At 40.0% G+C, this 15825-nt stretch overlaps 1 protein-coding gene across 2 annotated transcripts; it reads left to right on the top strand.

Annotated features, from left to right (window-relative positions):
- Positions 1–3385: 3385 nt before the first annotated feature.
- LOC122011546 (auxin-responsive protein IAA26-like) lies at positions 3386–5402 on the top strand. 2 transcript variants are annotated; one of them, XM_042567934.1, is made up of 7 exons: positions 3386–3638; positions 3760–3928; positions 4118–4246; positions 4328–4430; positions 4603–4874; positions 4944–5073; positions 5157–5402. In XM_042567934.1, the coding sequence occupies exons 2-7, from the start codon at positions 3784–3786 to the stop codon at positions 5257–5259; spliced, it is 882 nt and encodes a 293-aa protein (XP_042423868.1). In that variant the 5' UTR covers positions 3386–3638; positions 3760–3783; the 3' UTR covers positions 5260–5402. The 2 variants fall into 2 exon arrangements, with proteins under 2 accessions (XP_042423868.1, XP_042423867.1); XM_042567933.1 differs by having other exon boundaries at positions 3386–3928.
- The last annotated feature ends 10423 nt before the right edge of the window (positions 5403–15825 follow it).

Raw genomic sequence — 15825 nt, 5'->3', positions numbered from 1 at the left:
TACAATGGTTGCTACTAATGACATCACTCCCTGGCTATTTCTTACAAATACTCCTGATTCATTTTCCAAACAACGCACGGTTGCGTGCTCTTCGACTGAAGCTGAATATCGCATCATTGCCGCTGCGGCATCTGAGATCCAATGGATTAAGTCACTTAGCTTTTGATAGATCCGTTTCTTCCGGTTACCATGCATGCTGTGCTTTTCACTGATAATTTGAGTCTCTAAACTACAAGTTACTTATATTTCTGCTAAGGATCAGTTGGTTGATGCACTTATCAAGTCGCTTTCTCGACCTCGGCTGTTTGCTATTTGTAACAAGATTGGTATCAGTTCTAGGATACCATCTTGAGAGGGTGTATTAGGAAATAATTATTATAAGTAAATAGTTATTTATTTCATAGTTATTAGGGAATAATTATTATTAGAAAATAGTTATTTATTTCTTAGTTATTAAAGAATAATTATTATTAGGAAATACTTATTGTTTTCCTAATTTATGTATTTTTCCTATTTTCACTTGTAATGATATTTATATAAAACATATGCTATCATTAATAATATGAGTGAATTCTATTATCAATAGGATAAACGGATTGAGCGTGTGGAATGGATGTTCAGCATTACAAAAGAGAGCGATGAAATAAGTATTAGTGAACTTCGAATGGATAGGAGAACATTCAGGATATTAGTGAACTTATCCGTAAATTCATAAATTATGATCCTCGAGAGTGTATCCCAAATGAAGATGAACAAAGTGAAGATGATGACAGTAAACGCGAGACTAAAATGGACTACATATAGATAATTGGCCCAACTAATCAGTGGATTACATTTAAGAATAATTTAGCACTCCAAATGTTAACAATTAGGGAAATGAATTATTTGATATGAAATGACTTTCATTGTTTTGATTATTTGGTATATGTTTTGATTATGCAAAACTATTAACAGAATTATTTAATATGTGACGATGGTTTATTTTGAAGATAATTATCGTGTTCTATTATATCTTTTGTACGTTGGAAAAATACTCACTATATTATATTTTTTTATAAAATGGTTTTATCGATAAATCTGTATGATCACTTTTGTATTTTACTTATAAGGGTAAAATGGGAATTTTGGCTTATTCTCATTCTATAATTTAAGATAAATCAAACAACAGTAATAAGAGTAATACTAATTCCAGTATTTATACCAAGCACCATCAACCTAGTATTCATTTTTATTATCATTAATCTCTCAATCAAAATTTATTATCATTCTTATTACTGAATGTATACCGAGTGCCTTCTTAGATCTCAGAAAATATAGTAATTATATAAATTTACAGTCTAAAATAATGTATACACCTAACGAATGACTGAACTGTCAATGGCCGAGGAGACACAAGGGAGGAGGGCGGGGCCAGGCCGCCATAATGAATTGCAATGATCGTGGGGTTGCCATTGCAGTGCATTCAAATGGCTAATTAATCCATCGCTCAGTTATTGTGGCCTAGTCGCCCAACAGATCAGTCTTTCTAAAATTGGGATTCTATCGGGCTAATGAAACAAACCTGTATTGAAGGAGAAGGACGAAATCCTCTTGTCCAAGATTCTCAAACAAGGGTTTTCTTCTTGGACTAGGTCCCCCCTCACTCTTGACCTCCTCTACTTTGTTAAAGGTTTTTACCCACATGGTTCGATCTTGGACTACGACTCTGGCTTCTTAGGCGGTTAGTCTGATGAACAATTGTAAGATCGAAAAGAATTTAGATATCTCCACAATGATATAATATTGTCTACTTTGAGTCTAATCTCTCATGGTTTTGCTTTTGAGCTCTATCCAAAAGGTCTCATACCAAGAGATATCTTTTTTCTTATAAACTCATGATCTTTCCCATGTATTTTCAATGTGGGACTATACTTATAACTTTGTAACCCAACATGCTTGACCCTTTTTTACCTCCTCCCAAGTTGTCCATATCTACAAGTTTACATAACTCCACCAAAATGAGTTTTTCAATTGTTAGACTCGATTTTCTCAAGTTGGATCCTGAATCAAAGTTGTAGATTTTGAAATTATCTATATTTTTATAGGTGGTTCGACCCGTAACTCGAATTGTGCTAAAAGTTATGGTCATTTTACTTTTGATCCTCAGTGTAGGCCGAACCGAGTATGACCTGTGGTGCCTGACACGTGTACCCATGTTTGGCTCTAGATAACGGTCAATTTGGGCATGGGTCGTTGGGAGGTATGTTGGGGTTGTTTTGCGTCTGATTTCTTCCATATAGACTCATTTGTGTCAGGGACATTGTCGAAATGTGTCTCTTGATTAAAACTTCACTTTGATAGTCTTTTGAATCTTTTTTTTTTCTGGGCGCTTCATGTGCTCAGTTCGATAATGAGACTTAATGTTCAATAATCCATTTTATCTCTAGATTCATATTCTATCAATAAAAATAAGTAAAGAACAGTTTTCCGAACTAGAAGAGTGAAAGTAACAAAATCCAAAGGAATAAGATATGCGAATACAAATTATGCTTATGAAATACAATCAGATATATAATAAATGATACTTTAAAACATGCATAATTTATCCTCATGGTATATTTTAATTATTGTAATTCAAATCAATACTAACCATTGCCTTTTTTATAGTGAAGATCCTTAATTGAATTTTTTTTTTACAAAACCATTATCTAGCTTTTGGAAAAATGTTAGGCTTTTGGCAAATGGCAGTGTCCCAATCCAGCCCAGAGAATAATCAGATAATTTAGCATTGTCACTAATTAAATATCCTTATATTTCTGTCGGTCCAATTTGACTTCGATTAATAGTTTACTATCTGATCTAATTAAATATCTATTTCAAATGGTACATGGATCCTAGAACTAGTGTGAATTTGATGCGCCACTTAATCGGATCTCATAGATATCCCTATCATTGAGTCTGATCTTCAAGTTGAGGATCAAAAGATATGGCAAAAGTAAACTAGCACTACAACCATTATCTAATGGATTTCTGTTTCACTATGTGTTTAGTTGGTATTTTTCTATCCCAATGAATCAGTTGCAAAAGCTGATTCAATTGGTCAAGACGAGTTAGTTGGGTCTATCGGTTAGGCTAAAGAGATGCAAGAGTATGTCGGGTTAGACCGGGCAATACAGTTGATCGAGTCTTAGGCTACCTTTTGGGCTATTAGGCTGCATGGGGGTATCAAACGCAAAATGAAAACTCATGGTAACGTGAGAAACTTTTTGCGACATCCACGAGGTTCATTGTTCATGGACTGAGTGGAATAGGGAACTCGCAGTATCTGCAACTTGGTTGACAGTGACAATAGCAGCAGGATTGAATGATTGATTGCTCTATTGCATTGTTCTTCATGTGCGACCAGTAGTGTGAAGTGTGAACCTCTCCTAGCTAGCAGTAGAATGAATTGAATTGGGTCACCTCTCTCATCTCCAAACATGGGAGATAATATTCGTCATCGTTCTTTATGTATATCTTCTGTCTCCTATTGTTTTTTCTTCTCGACAAGAAATAAGATAATATCTGATCAGTAGACTTGTGGGTTAATCATGGAGGAGGACCACCACCTCCGGATTCATGCCGCCGCCACCGTGAGAGATGATAGTGCATGGAATGAGGTGCTAAGTTTTCCTTCTGTGAAGTCGCCAGCTTTAACACAAGTCAAATTCCTTTGTGATGTCTGACACGGACATCACCTCATTCCTGATATCACCATTTTTCTCTCTTTCGCTGTATTAGAGATCTCTGATCATATCATGATGAATGGAAGGATGTAATACCAACGACCTTAAGATTCTCTCTTTAATCCTGTTTCAATCCCTGAATTCTTGCTGCTGCTCCTCGTTTAAGCTCCAGTCACCTCACGAAAGAGAAAGGAATAAAAAGAAGCAAAAGAGTGCTATAAAAGGTATCCATTTTTAGCTTTATTGCTATTTTTTCTTCTTCTCCTCGTGTAGTTCCAAGATTAAATTTTGCGCAATGAGAGCTTGTAGTGTTTTAGTTATTTGTTAGTGTGTTTTTACAATTTCTTCATGAATTTTGTGTAAAATTATTCACTCATGTACAATGTGTCTCTGTTCTCGGTACTTTCGAGAAGAGAGAAACATGGACGAAGATTTCAAGAACAGAGGGCGTCCGCAGCTGCTTCCGTATGAGCAAGACTTGGAACTGAGGCTTGGGCTTCCCAGAGGAGAAGACGAGCCTCGAGCCATTTCAACTTTCAAAGGTCTTTTCTCCAGGGCCTGCCTTTTCCTCTTCCCACCTAAAAATGTGTCCATCACTTTGTATCATCTTCCTGTCTCTTTAGGTCCGAAGCTGAAGCAGCAAGTTGGATTCCTTCAACTGCAGAGCATGGAGGTGAAAGATGAAGCACATTTCGCATCTGGAAGTGCATATGGTTCCTTGACAAGGTTGGCATGCATGATCATATCCATATTGTTTTGGCTTGAATTCATCGATCGATGCTCCATGAATCTGCCTGCTAGTTTCTGCAGAGCAGCAGGTTCATGTCTCTTTTCATTTTGCACGCGCCTTCTACTTTATTTCAGCAAATATGTATTTCACCTTGAATCATTTTAGCAGGACCACCACTGTATTACTAGTTGGCTGGCCCCCTCTGAGTTCCTTCAGAAAGAACCTAGCTAGGAGCAGCTCACATAGGCCGCCCATCGAGTCTGAAAACGAAGATGTCGCTGTGCCGAAGGTTGAGGAACCGGGCAACAGCAAGAAGAATTTGCTTGTTAAGATCAACATGGACGGCGTCCCGATTGGAAGGAAAGTAGACTTGAATGTCCATGATAGCTATGAGAAGCTCTCTTTGGCTGTGGAAGAGCTATTTGTAGGGCTTCTTGCAGGTAAAATCATGCAAATTAAAGAGATAGTATAGTTCTTGACTCTGCAGTTCATAAATTTGTCCACGACAGGTAATCCCCACAGTGAAGGCAAAGCAGCAAAACAGATGTTTAGGGGCTTGTTAGATGGTACTGGTGAATACACTTTGGTTTATGAAGACAACGAAGGTGACAGAATGATTGTTGGGGATGCTCCTTGGACGTAAGCAATTTGAAGTGTGGTTTCACATTCTTTTAGCAGCTCATATTTTTGTCTCTGTAACTTTTTTTCTTATCACATTTCAGCATGTTTTCTTCAGCAATTAAGAGGTTGAGGGTCATGAAGACTTCTGATATTTCTGCACTGAAATTTACTTTAAGTCCATTTGGCGACATAACCATCAGATGAGCAATATGCAGAAGGAGAGAAGAGAGTGTTGAGCTTGATATTGTTAAATGATGTTAGCCATCTTACAATGTACTTAGGTGTAAACGAGCCAGCTCGCCTATTTGGATCTAGATTTGAAAAAAAGTTTATTTTAGTTTAATTAAGTGAACTCGAGTCTGATTTAAAGTTTGAAAACATTATCAAGCCAAGTGTTATCAAGCCAAGTGTTGAAATTAATAGATGAATAAAAGAAATAGAATAGAGAATAATTATTTTTATCTTTATTTATTAGAGTAAATAGGCTTATTTATATAAGTTGTCCAAATAATAATGCAAAGATTAAATATGACATATAATTTATAAATATAGTAATAAATATAATAGATTTGGAAATATTATTTTTGTTATTTGATTCATGTCAATCTTAATTATGATGTCAATTTTGATTGTGATGTCAAATATAATAAATTTAAATTGATTGAAATCAATTTGAGATTATTTTTTATTATTGTCATATTACCTCCGACAAACTCAACGGGCGTGCTTGAACGTTGAGTTTGAATGCTAATTTGGTGAAACGTTGTCTAGATAATACTTGATAAATATATCAACAATTTGATCTTTAGTAGAGATGTAAGAAACTGAAAGTTGTTAAGTCATCACACCCTCACGAACAAAATGAAAATCAATCTCTACATGCTTGGTACGAGCATGAAAAACAGAATTTGCCGCAAGATAAGTTGCTCCAATATTATCACACTAAATTTTAGGCATAGCAGTTGGGGAAAAGTGTAATTCCGAAAGAAGATATTGTAGCCAAACAATTTCTGACGTTCTATTAGCTATAACTTTATATTCAGCTTCAGTACTTGAGCGAGAGACTGTAGGTTGTTTTTTGAAAGCCAAGAAACAAGATTTTACCCAAGAAATATGGCATATCTACTAGTAGAATGTCTATTTTCGGGAGATCTAACCTAATTTGCATCACTGTAGGCAATCAATTCTTGTGAGGGCTTATGATATAAAAGAAGACCATGTAGAATAGTACATTTAAGATATCGAAGAATTCTCTTAACACCTTTCCAATGGTGTTCAGTAGGAGTATGCATAAATTGACAGACACAATTCACAGCAAAAGTAATATCGGGTCGTATAATGGTGACATATTGTGGGACACCAACAATGCTTCGATAGATCTGGGGTTAGATATTAAAGAGAAGGGTGAAGGTGCGGTGAAACCACCTTCAATGATTGGTGTAGAAATAGGATGTGCACCATCCATTTTAACTCGTTGTAGAAGTCCAGTAATATATTTGCTTTGAGAGAGAAGATAACCTTTAGAATGTGAAATAAACTCTATACTAAGGAAAAAATTGAGCATTGCCAAGATCCCAAATAGAAAACTCTTGATGAAGAAGATGGAGTAAAGTAGTAATGTCGTTTTGATCACTATCAGTTATTAATATATCATCCATATAAATCAGAACAAATATTGAAAATTCCTCATTACATTTATAGAATAGGGAAGTGTCAGTCTTTGAGCCAGAAAATCCCTGAGTATGAAGTCAGGTAGATAAACGATAAAACCATGCGCAAGGTGTTTGCCGAAGACCATATATAGATTTCTGAAGTTGACACACATGTGTTGGAAGTTGTGGGTGGATGAATCTAGGTTGTTGCTCAATATAAATAGTTTCTTCAAAGTGTCCATGAAGGAAAGCATTGGAAATATTTAATTATCGTATCAGCCAATTGGAGCTAACGGCTATAGAGAGTAGTAATCTGATAGTTGTAATTTTGACGACTAGATTAAAAGTATCATTGAAGTCAATACCTGGTTGTTGATTAAAGTTTTTAGCAACAAGGCGAGCTTTGTAACATTTAATAGATTCATCTATATGATACTTAATTCGGTAAATTCATTTAGAGCCCACAATATTCATAGATAGAGTACGAGGAACTAAGCTCCAATTTACATTCCACAGAAGGGCATCAAATTCTGTAGTCATCGCAGCACGTCAATTTGAATCTTTGACTGCATGTCTAAAGCTAGAAGGTTTAACAAAATTTGAAGAAGCAATAAGAGCACGTGGAAGGGGATAACGAGCGGAAACTAGTTGACATCGTGCATAAATATTGCTTAGAGGAAATATTCACCGAGAAGTATCATCATCAGAGCTACTTAGAGATGAGTGGTCAGACAAATGAGAATTAGAACTAGAGAGTGGACCACCATTAGTCGCTGAGTCTACAAGAATATGTGGAGATGGAACATGACACAAGATACCATTCCCCCTTGTACTTTCAATATGTCATGATGAATCAGTATGTGGGGATTCTAGTATATTACTCGATGATATTTGATAGGTGTCTTGATTATCTGAAGGAGGATCCGGCATAGCAACTACAAACGGAAAAAGAGATTCATCAAAAATAACATGTCAAGAATTATATATTCATCCAGTCAAAATATAGAGGTAATGATACCCATGATACAAATTACTATAACCAAGGAAAACATATTGTAGAGAGCGAGGATTTAATTTGTGTTTAGAGTAAGGCCGTAGCCAAGAATAACATGTGCAACCAAAGATATGAAAGAAAGAGTAATCTGGAAGACGATTATAAAATCTTTCCAATGGACACTTATTTTGAAGTAGTAGAGTGGGGTAAATGATTGACAAGGTAGACTACGGTTTGAATGACATCATCCCAAAATTTAAGTGGAATTGAGACATGATTAAGAAGAGTTAAGGTAGTTTCAACCATATGGCGATGTTTTCTCTTGGCGGATCCATTTTGTTCAAGAGTGTGGGGACAAGAGACTTGATGGAAGATGCCAGAGGAAGTAAGATGACGATGAAACATTTGATACTCTTCATCCCAATCAGAATGAAGGGAGAGTATTCTACGATCAAAATAACGCTAACATGCTTTTGAAAATGATAAAAAATATCGAAGAAATCAAATTTTATTTTTAAAGGAAAAAATTCAAGTGAACTTGCTAAAGTTATCAATAAAAATAACTTAGTTAAGAAAACTCTAATAAAAAAAATACGAGCAGGACCTCATACATCCGAATGAATAATTTTCAAAGGAAAGTCATAGTTGCAAGTAGAGGATATAAAAGGTAGTTTATGAGATTTTACTTTTATACAAGCTTCACATAAATGAGATGATGACGCTAAAGAGGTTGGTATAATCATCTCATTATGTGAAGTTTCACCAACTTCTTTATCGGCAACCTGATTATGTTGATCAGGTTGTGGAACTTTGCTAATCATGTGTGCCGATAAAGATAGAGAATCTGGCATCTTTCGTGATTGTATTTGTAGAAATCTTTCATGAAAGGGTAGCATACCATGAAGAGTTTTGAGTGATACTTGATCTATGCGAGTTGTCACACTAGAAACAAAGCTATCATATTAAGGACCCAAACCTGTAAGAACATGCATTAATAATTCTGGATCAAAGATCGTATGTCCAATTGCAGCTAGGTTGTTGGCAATGGTCTTGTTGCAAAGACTGTAATTGTAGACGAAGTTGGAGAACCCGTGCATGAGAGTGTGACACATAAGAATGATCAAGAGCTTCCCAAACCTGACGAGAGATGTTGAGGGCAACGAGCATGATAAATATAAGCTCAATAATTGATGAGATTAACCAAGACAAGACTAATTGATCATTTTTAAACAAAATAGCATAGGATAAATCATCCTTTTGAGGTGGGGATGAAGTACCATCAATATATCCAAATAAGTCATGAACATAAAGTAAAGGAAAAAATTATAATTTTCAAAGTAAATAGTTATCATGGTCAACCTTAAAGGAAAAATAAAGAACCATGTGAAAAAGAAAAGATGTATTTTATGATGACACAGTGATCTCAGTAGAATTGAAATAAGACATATATTTTTCTCTATTTTTTTTCCTACTTTGCTTTTTGTTTTTTCACTTTTTTTCTTTGTTTTTTTCTACTCTGTTTTTTTTTCTGCTCTACTTTTTTTGCTTTTTTCCCTATCTAACAGAACTGAAAAGAAAAGAAAAAAAAATAGGGAAAGAAAAAAGAAAAAGAAAAATGAAGCGAAAAATAAAATGAACAAATAATAATTTTTCCTTGCTACGATTGATGTTATCGAAGTTGCTGCCGTCGATGGAAAAGAATTGTTGGTGAAAGGAGAAGAAAAGCTGTTGTTACTGCCAAAGTTGTCGTTATCGACGATGATATCAAAGATGTAGAAACTCTGTATCTGCTGTAATAAAAATTTGGAAGAGGAACATTGAGAGGAAGAGAAGATTACTCTGATACAATGTTAAAACTAATAAAGAAAACAAATAGAAAAGAGAATAATTTTTTTTATCTGTATTTAATTACTAAAGTCAATAGGCTCATTTATATAAATTGTCCAAATAATAATAGAAAGATTAAATATGGTATATAATTTATAAGTATAGTAATAAATATAATAGATTTGAAAGTATTATTTTTGTTATTTGATTCATGTTGATTGTGATGACAAATATAATAAATCTTAATTAATTGAAATTAATTTAAGATTATTTTCTATTATTATCATTACCAAGCTAGAGCTTAACAATATTTGATTTGTTTATATATATATATATATATATATATATATATATATATATATATAGGTATCAAGGGCAGAGGAGTAATTAATGGGAGAGGAGGAGGGTATTTTGGTCAATTTACTGTAGCAACCCTATTAGGCCACTGTTCACGCCGCAAGCAGGGGGGCTTCGTGCGCTTCACCCAGCCGCCAGGATCGTCTTCTTCCTGGTCCTCTCACGACTCCTCGCCGGCGCTGTCGCCGACCATCACCTCCGCCATTATCCCCCTCTCTCTCCTCTCCTCTCGCCGAAGCCACCCCCGAGCAGTCCTCCTTCCTCCCTCTCGGCGCATAGCAACCTTCTCTCCTCTCCCCGGCCAACGCCACTGGATTCGTGCCGCTACCGGCGCTAGGCACACCCAACCAGATGCCCTTCGTCGCGTCGACACTATCGATGCCTTCGTGCCGCAACCGCTGCCCCTCCACATGATGGCTAGTTGTTGCCATCTTTGAGAGTCCGACGCTGTTCAGGATTGGATTTCTCGTCGTCGTATGCTTTCGACCTGTGGGCCACTATGGCATTCCCGGCCTTCGTGCCGTTGTTATTATTCGGCGTCACAGATTTGATCGTATTCTGCTTTTGTTGTTATCCCGGCCTACCCGTCGATCTCGTATCCTGGCCTGCGTGTCGATCTCGTGTCCCGGCCGACGTGCCGATCCCGTGTCTCGACCTACGTGCCGATCTCGTGTCCCGGCCTACGTGCCGATCTCATGTCCCGGCCTACGTGTTGATCTCATGTCCCGACCTGCGTGCCGCTAGCACCTCCCAGTCTGTGTGTCGCTATTATATCCCGACCGGCAGCTCGTCTTCCGACTTCGTGCCACGTCCGGCTCCGCGTCGTTAGATCCAACTCTCCATCCTGATCAGGAGTCATATACTCTTCCGGGTCACGACAACTCGACCAGCGTCCCATCCAAGGGCGCCCCTTGGGCCAGGGTACGTTCCCGTATTCATTCCCCCTTATTCGTTTCATTATTTTAATATTAGCCTGTTACTTATATATGTCCATTGGATCCGCCTCGAGCCTCGAGGTACCAGGGACCGTGGGGACCCGGTCACTGGCTGCAGGCAGCGTTGACCAGAGGACTTCCGAAGACTTGGTCAACATAGAAGCCATCTCAGCATACCCCCCCTCCGGGACGTCGCGACTCGGTCAACATTCTCGCCACCTCGCCTGGCGGTCCGTCTGACTCAGATTTCGGACAGGAACAATTTGGCGCTGTCTGTGGGAATCTTCTCCACCTGTTCTGGAATGTGAAGATGGATGACGTTGGCAGGTTCTCTGCCATTATCATAGTTCCGGAGGATCCCGACGAACATACTATCTTTCTATCCTCACTCCACTGATACTCGGGAGTCGAGGGATCAAGTGGAGCTTCAGCTGGCCGACAAGTTAGTTTTTCCATTATGTTTTTTCCTGACTCCACGGGTATTTGGGAGTCAAGGGACCGAGACAAACTCTTAGCCGGTTGGCACGACTCCTCGATCAGGTATGTTACAGGCTCTGCTCCCTTTTTTACGGTTATAGGAGCTGTTATAGCTCCCTGATAAGAGAGTAAGATCCTAGTTCCTTGATCAAAGACTAGGGCCTTCGATTTTTGATCGGACACTAGGGGCCCAGCTCCCCGCTCATACACTAGGGACACAACTCCCCGATCAACGACTCGTAGTACAACTCCCCGATCAGGATCTAAGAGCCTCGCTCTTTGATTCCAGGCTAGGGGTCTTACTCTCCGATCAGGGATTAGGGGCTCAGCTCCCCGATCAGGTGTGTTGTAGGCTCTGCACCCTTCACCATGGGCTCTGCATCCTCTTACTGCTATAGGCGCTTTACTTTATTGCTACTATATGTTCTATATCCTCCACTTGTTTTGTGTCCTCTTACATCCACAGGTGCTACTCCCTTCACATGCGGTGCTCTGTTTCTTTCTATTGTTGCGGACTTTGCTCCCTAATATTGCTACGGGCTTTACTTCTACGGACTTTAGGGCTTATCTCCCCCGTTCGGGGTCGAGCGGTCTTCATTGGTCTCGGGCCAGCTTATCAGATTTCTTACCTCCCCCGTTCGGGGTTGAGATAGTCGCCACCGGTCTAGGACCGGAGTATATCATCTCTTACCTCCCCCGTTCGGGGTCGAGATAATCGCCACTGGTCTCGGACTAGAGTATACATCTCTTACCGCCCCCGTCTCGGACTGAAATCGCCACCGGTCTCGGACTAGAGTATCGCCACCGGTCTTGGACTGGAGTATCGCCACCAGTCTCGGACTGGAGTATCGCCACTGGTCTCGAACCAGAGTATCGCCATTAGTCTCAGACCAGAGTATCGCCACTGGTCTCGGACCGGAGTATCGCCACTAGTCTCGGACCAGAGTATCGCCACTGGTCTCGACCAGAGTATCGCCACCGGTCTCGGACTGGAGTATCGCCACCAGTCTCGGACTGGAGTATCGCCACTGGTCTCGGACCAGAGTATCGCCACCAGACTCCGACTGGAGTATCGCCACTGGTCTCGGACCAGAGTATCGCCACCAGACTCAGACTGGAGTATCGCCACTGGTCTCGGACCAGACTATTGCTAACGACTTCTCGGTCGGGTTCCAGACTCTCGCCCCAGTGCGAGTTATAAGTGAGTACTGCTCTCGCGCCCAACGACCTTCCCGGTCGGTGTCCCAAACTCTCGTCCCAGTGCGAGTTATAAGTGAGCACTGCTCTCACGCCCAATGACTTTCCTAGTCGGGTCCCAGACTCTCGCCCCAGTGCGAGTTATAAGTGAGCACTGCTCTCACGCCCAATGACCTTCTCGGTCGGGTCTCAGACTCTAGCCCCAGTGCGAGTTATAAGTGAGCACTGCTCTCATGCCTCCAGACTCTCGCCCTAGTGTGAGTTATAAGTGAGCACTGCTCTCACGTCCAACGACCTTCTCGGTCGGGTCCCGAACTCTCGCCCCAGTGCGAGTTATAAGTGAGCACTGCTCTCACGCCCAACGACCTTCCCGATCGGGTCCCAGACTCTCACCCCAGTGCGAGTTATAAGTGAGCACTGCTCTCACGCCTCCAGACACTCGCCCTAGTGCGAATTATAAGTGAGCATTGCTCTCACGTCTTCAGACTCTCGCCCCAGTGCAAGTTATAAGTGAGCACTGCTCTCACGCCCAATGACTTTCTCGGTCGGGTCTCAGACTCTCGCCCCAGTACGAGTTATAAGTGAGCACTGCTCTCACGCCCAACGACCTTCTCGGTCGGGTCCCAGACTCTCGTCCCAGTGCGAGTTATAAGTGAACACTGCTCTCACGCCCAACGAAAGGGTGGCTGTTTGATCAACACTATGTGTCAGTCATGTAAAATAACATACCCTTCATGCGTTCCTTTCTTCGTGGATGCTTAAAAAAAACTTTTAAAGTGACCGAGGACACTGTTTCAATGCAGTTTCTATCCAACATCAACTGAACACTATACTTTATAAAAATAAAAAAATTTAAATCATACTAGTTCAGCTTCTCAAGATCACAGAGTTTGTAAAATGATAACCTTTACAGCTAATTGATGTGGATAGGATGATGATACACCCGATCGACGTCTTTACGTCATTATGATACTAGATGATTGATGTAAATCCTAGAAACCTTCACTGGTGGCTCGCGAACAGTCCTGATTTTTAATTGAACTGAAATGTTTGATGCTGCTTGAGAAACACTCGAGGTCACTAAACTAGGGTTTCACAAGAGGGAGCTACACTCGCATGTCACGAAGGAGGGAGGTACACTAATGATCGAATTTATTTTTTTTTAAATCAAAGTTATTCAAAAATGTTGTTTGGATGCCTGGAAATGACGACTGAACAGAGAAGATTGACGGGAGGGTTATATTCGATATTACACATTATTTATCTGAACCTTTTGATAAATATCAAATGATGATGACCTTTTTGATAAATACGATATATCACGTACACTTTATGATAAATTACCGCTAATTTATTATTCACCAACGAAATACATTAAGTAAACTTCAAAAACATCATTGTCCCCGAAAAATCTCACTTTTAAAAAATTAAGGAAATAATCATAGAAATATGTAAAATAATGACAATAATAATAGTAATAATTTTCAGAAGTATTCAGTTTCCACAACTCCTCGAAAAAACGCCCTGCGGCGCCGGCGATTCACAGTGAAGCATATGGGCAACCCTCGCTTCTTCTTTCACTTCCTCTTTTTCCGCTCTCGTCGTCTGCTGCAGCATCTTCACGGCTATTGAGATTCCTCGATCATACCGCTTTCCATTGCTTCCCTGATGCCGTCGTCACCCACTGCGGCGCCAGGCACTTCGCTGGCAGGCGGAGGTAAGAGGCGCAAGGGGCGACCGAAGGGATCCCTTGGAAAGAAGAGGCATAAGAGACTTGATTCCATCGTAGACAGTCCTGGCCTTATTCCCCCTCGCCCAGGGTCGCCCGTGGAAGAAGGCGATGGAATCCGCCGCAGTTCTCGCGTCCGGCGTGCACCTATCATTCTCGATGCTTCTCCTCCTCTCCGTCGCTGGAGTAAAAAGCAGGGTCTGCATGATTCGACCAGATCTGGTGTTGGTAGAGGTCGAAGGAAGAGGTGGGGAAGAGGTGGTGATCAGGATGGTCGGAAAGAACCTCAGTCGGTTTCGGCTTCATCAAAAAACGCACCTCCTCTTCTTGACGAAGAAAAGACTTCAGAGGAGCAAGTAGAGGACTGGAAATCACGACTTCGATCTAGGGTTGGGAAACGAAAAAGAGGTTCAGGTTATTTTCGGGATGATTCTATGAGAAAAGAAAAGGAATCAGTGAAGCAGGTATCGACTGAGAGTGGATTTGATTCACAGGAAAGACGATCTAGTAGGGGGAAGAGAAGAAAGGTTTTGAGTGATGATGAAGATGTGATTGGTGAAGAAACTAGGTGTGAAGAAGAGAGTTTGCCTTCCAATGATGAAGGGGATAATGGTGAGAAAGCCAACCAGGAAGACGACACCAAAACTGTCACAGATTCACAATCACTCATCAATCCAAACAATGGAATTGAGATTTGTTTGTCATCTGAGGCAGTTAAAGAGAACACGGAGTACATAAATGTTGATGAGGAAGTATATGTTCAACAGCCTGAAGAAAGAAGGGTAAGTCCAGATCAGCAACCAGTGGAGGTTAGACCTGAAAATCAGGAAACCATCACTCTGGGTGAACAGATGAATGGCAAGACTATTAAGACTAAGAGCACCGTAGAGGAAGCTAGTGTTAGGGCATCCGTCACAGAAGAAAATCAGGTAAGGAAGCACATAAAGGAGGGTAGAAGGTGTGGGTTGTGTGGGGGTGGTACTGATGGGAAGCCACCAAAAAGGCTTGTTCAAGAATCTTCTGGTAGTGATAATGAGGCCTATGCAGGATCTTCAGCTTCAGATGATCCAAACTATGACATTTGGGATGGGTTTGGAGATGAACCAGAATGGCTTGGCAGGATTTTAGGCCCCATCAATGATCGTTTTGGCATTCCCCGCATTTGGGTTCATCAACATTGTGCAGTTTGGAGTCCAGAGGTATTCTGAGTATCTATGCTACTGTTTCTTCTCTTATACTATTTGACTGTAAATTCGAATATTTGTTTCTCAATTTCTTGATTGGTAGTTGTACCAGTTGTGAAATCTATCTCTTAATTTGCTTGTCCATCTCATAGTGGTTATTCTCTCAGTGGTAGTTTTATGGTAGACAATTTCTAATGATCTTATCTTAGTTTTGTCTTATGCTTTCTGAGTGAACATGCAGGGTCTACACACATATCTTCCATTTATAGTTCTCATACCTAATTCTTGTAGCCGATGCAAACAATCCTGAGTGTTGGTTTTCATTTCTGAATCCAGGCAAACCTCTAGGTCCTTTTTCTCAAAATAAAAAACAATTGTGTTGGTTCTGCTGTTTTCTTATAAATGATATTTGACTTTT

This window comes from Zingiber officinale, chromosome 8A, assembly GCF_018446385.1.
Source record: "Zingiber officinale cultivar Zhangliang chromosome 8A, Zo_v1.1, whole genome shotgun sequence".
NCBI classification, from domain to species: Eukaryota; Viridiplantae; Streptophyta; class Magnoliopsida; order Zingiberales; family Zingiberaceae; genus Zingiber; species Zingiber officinale.
Note: the sequence above shows the minus strand (reverse complement) of the source record. Positions and strands in the feature narration are given on the sequence as shown.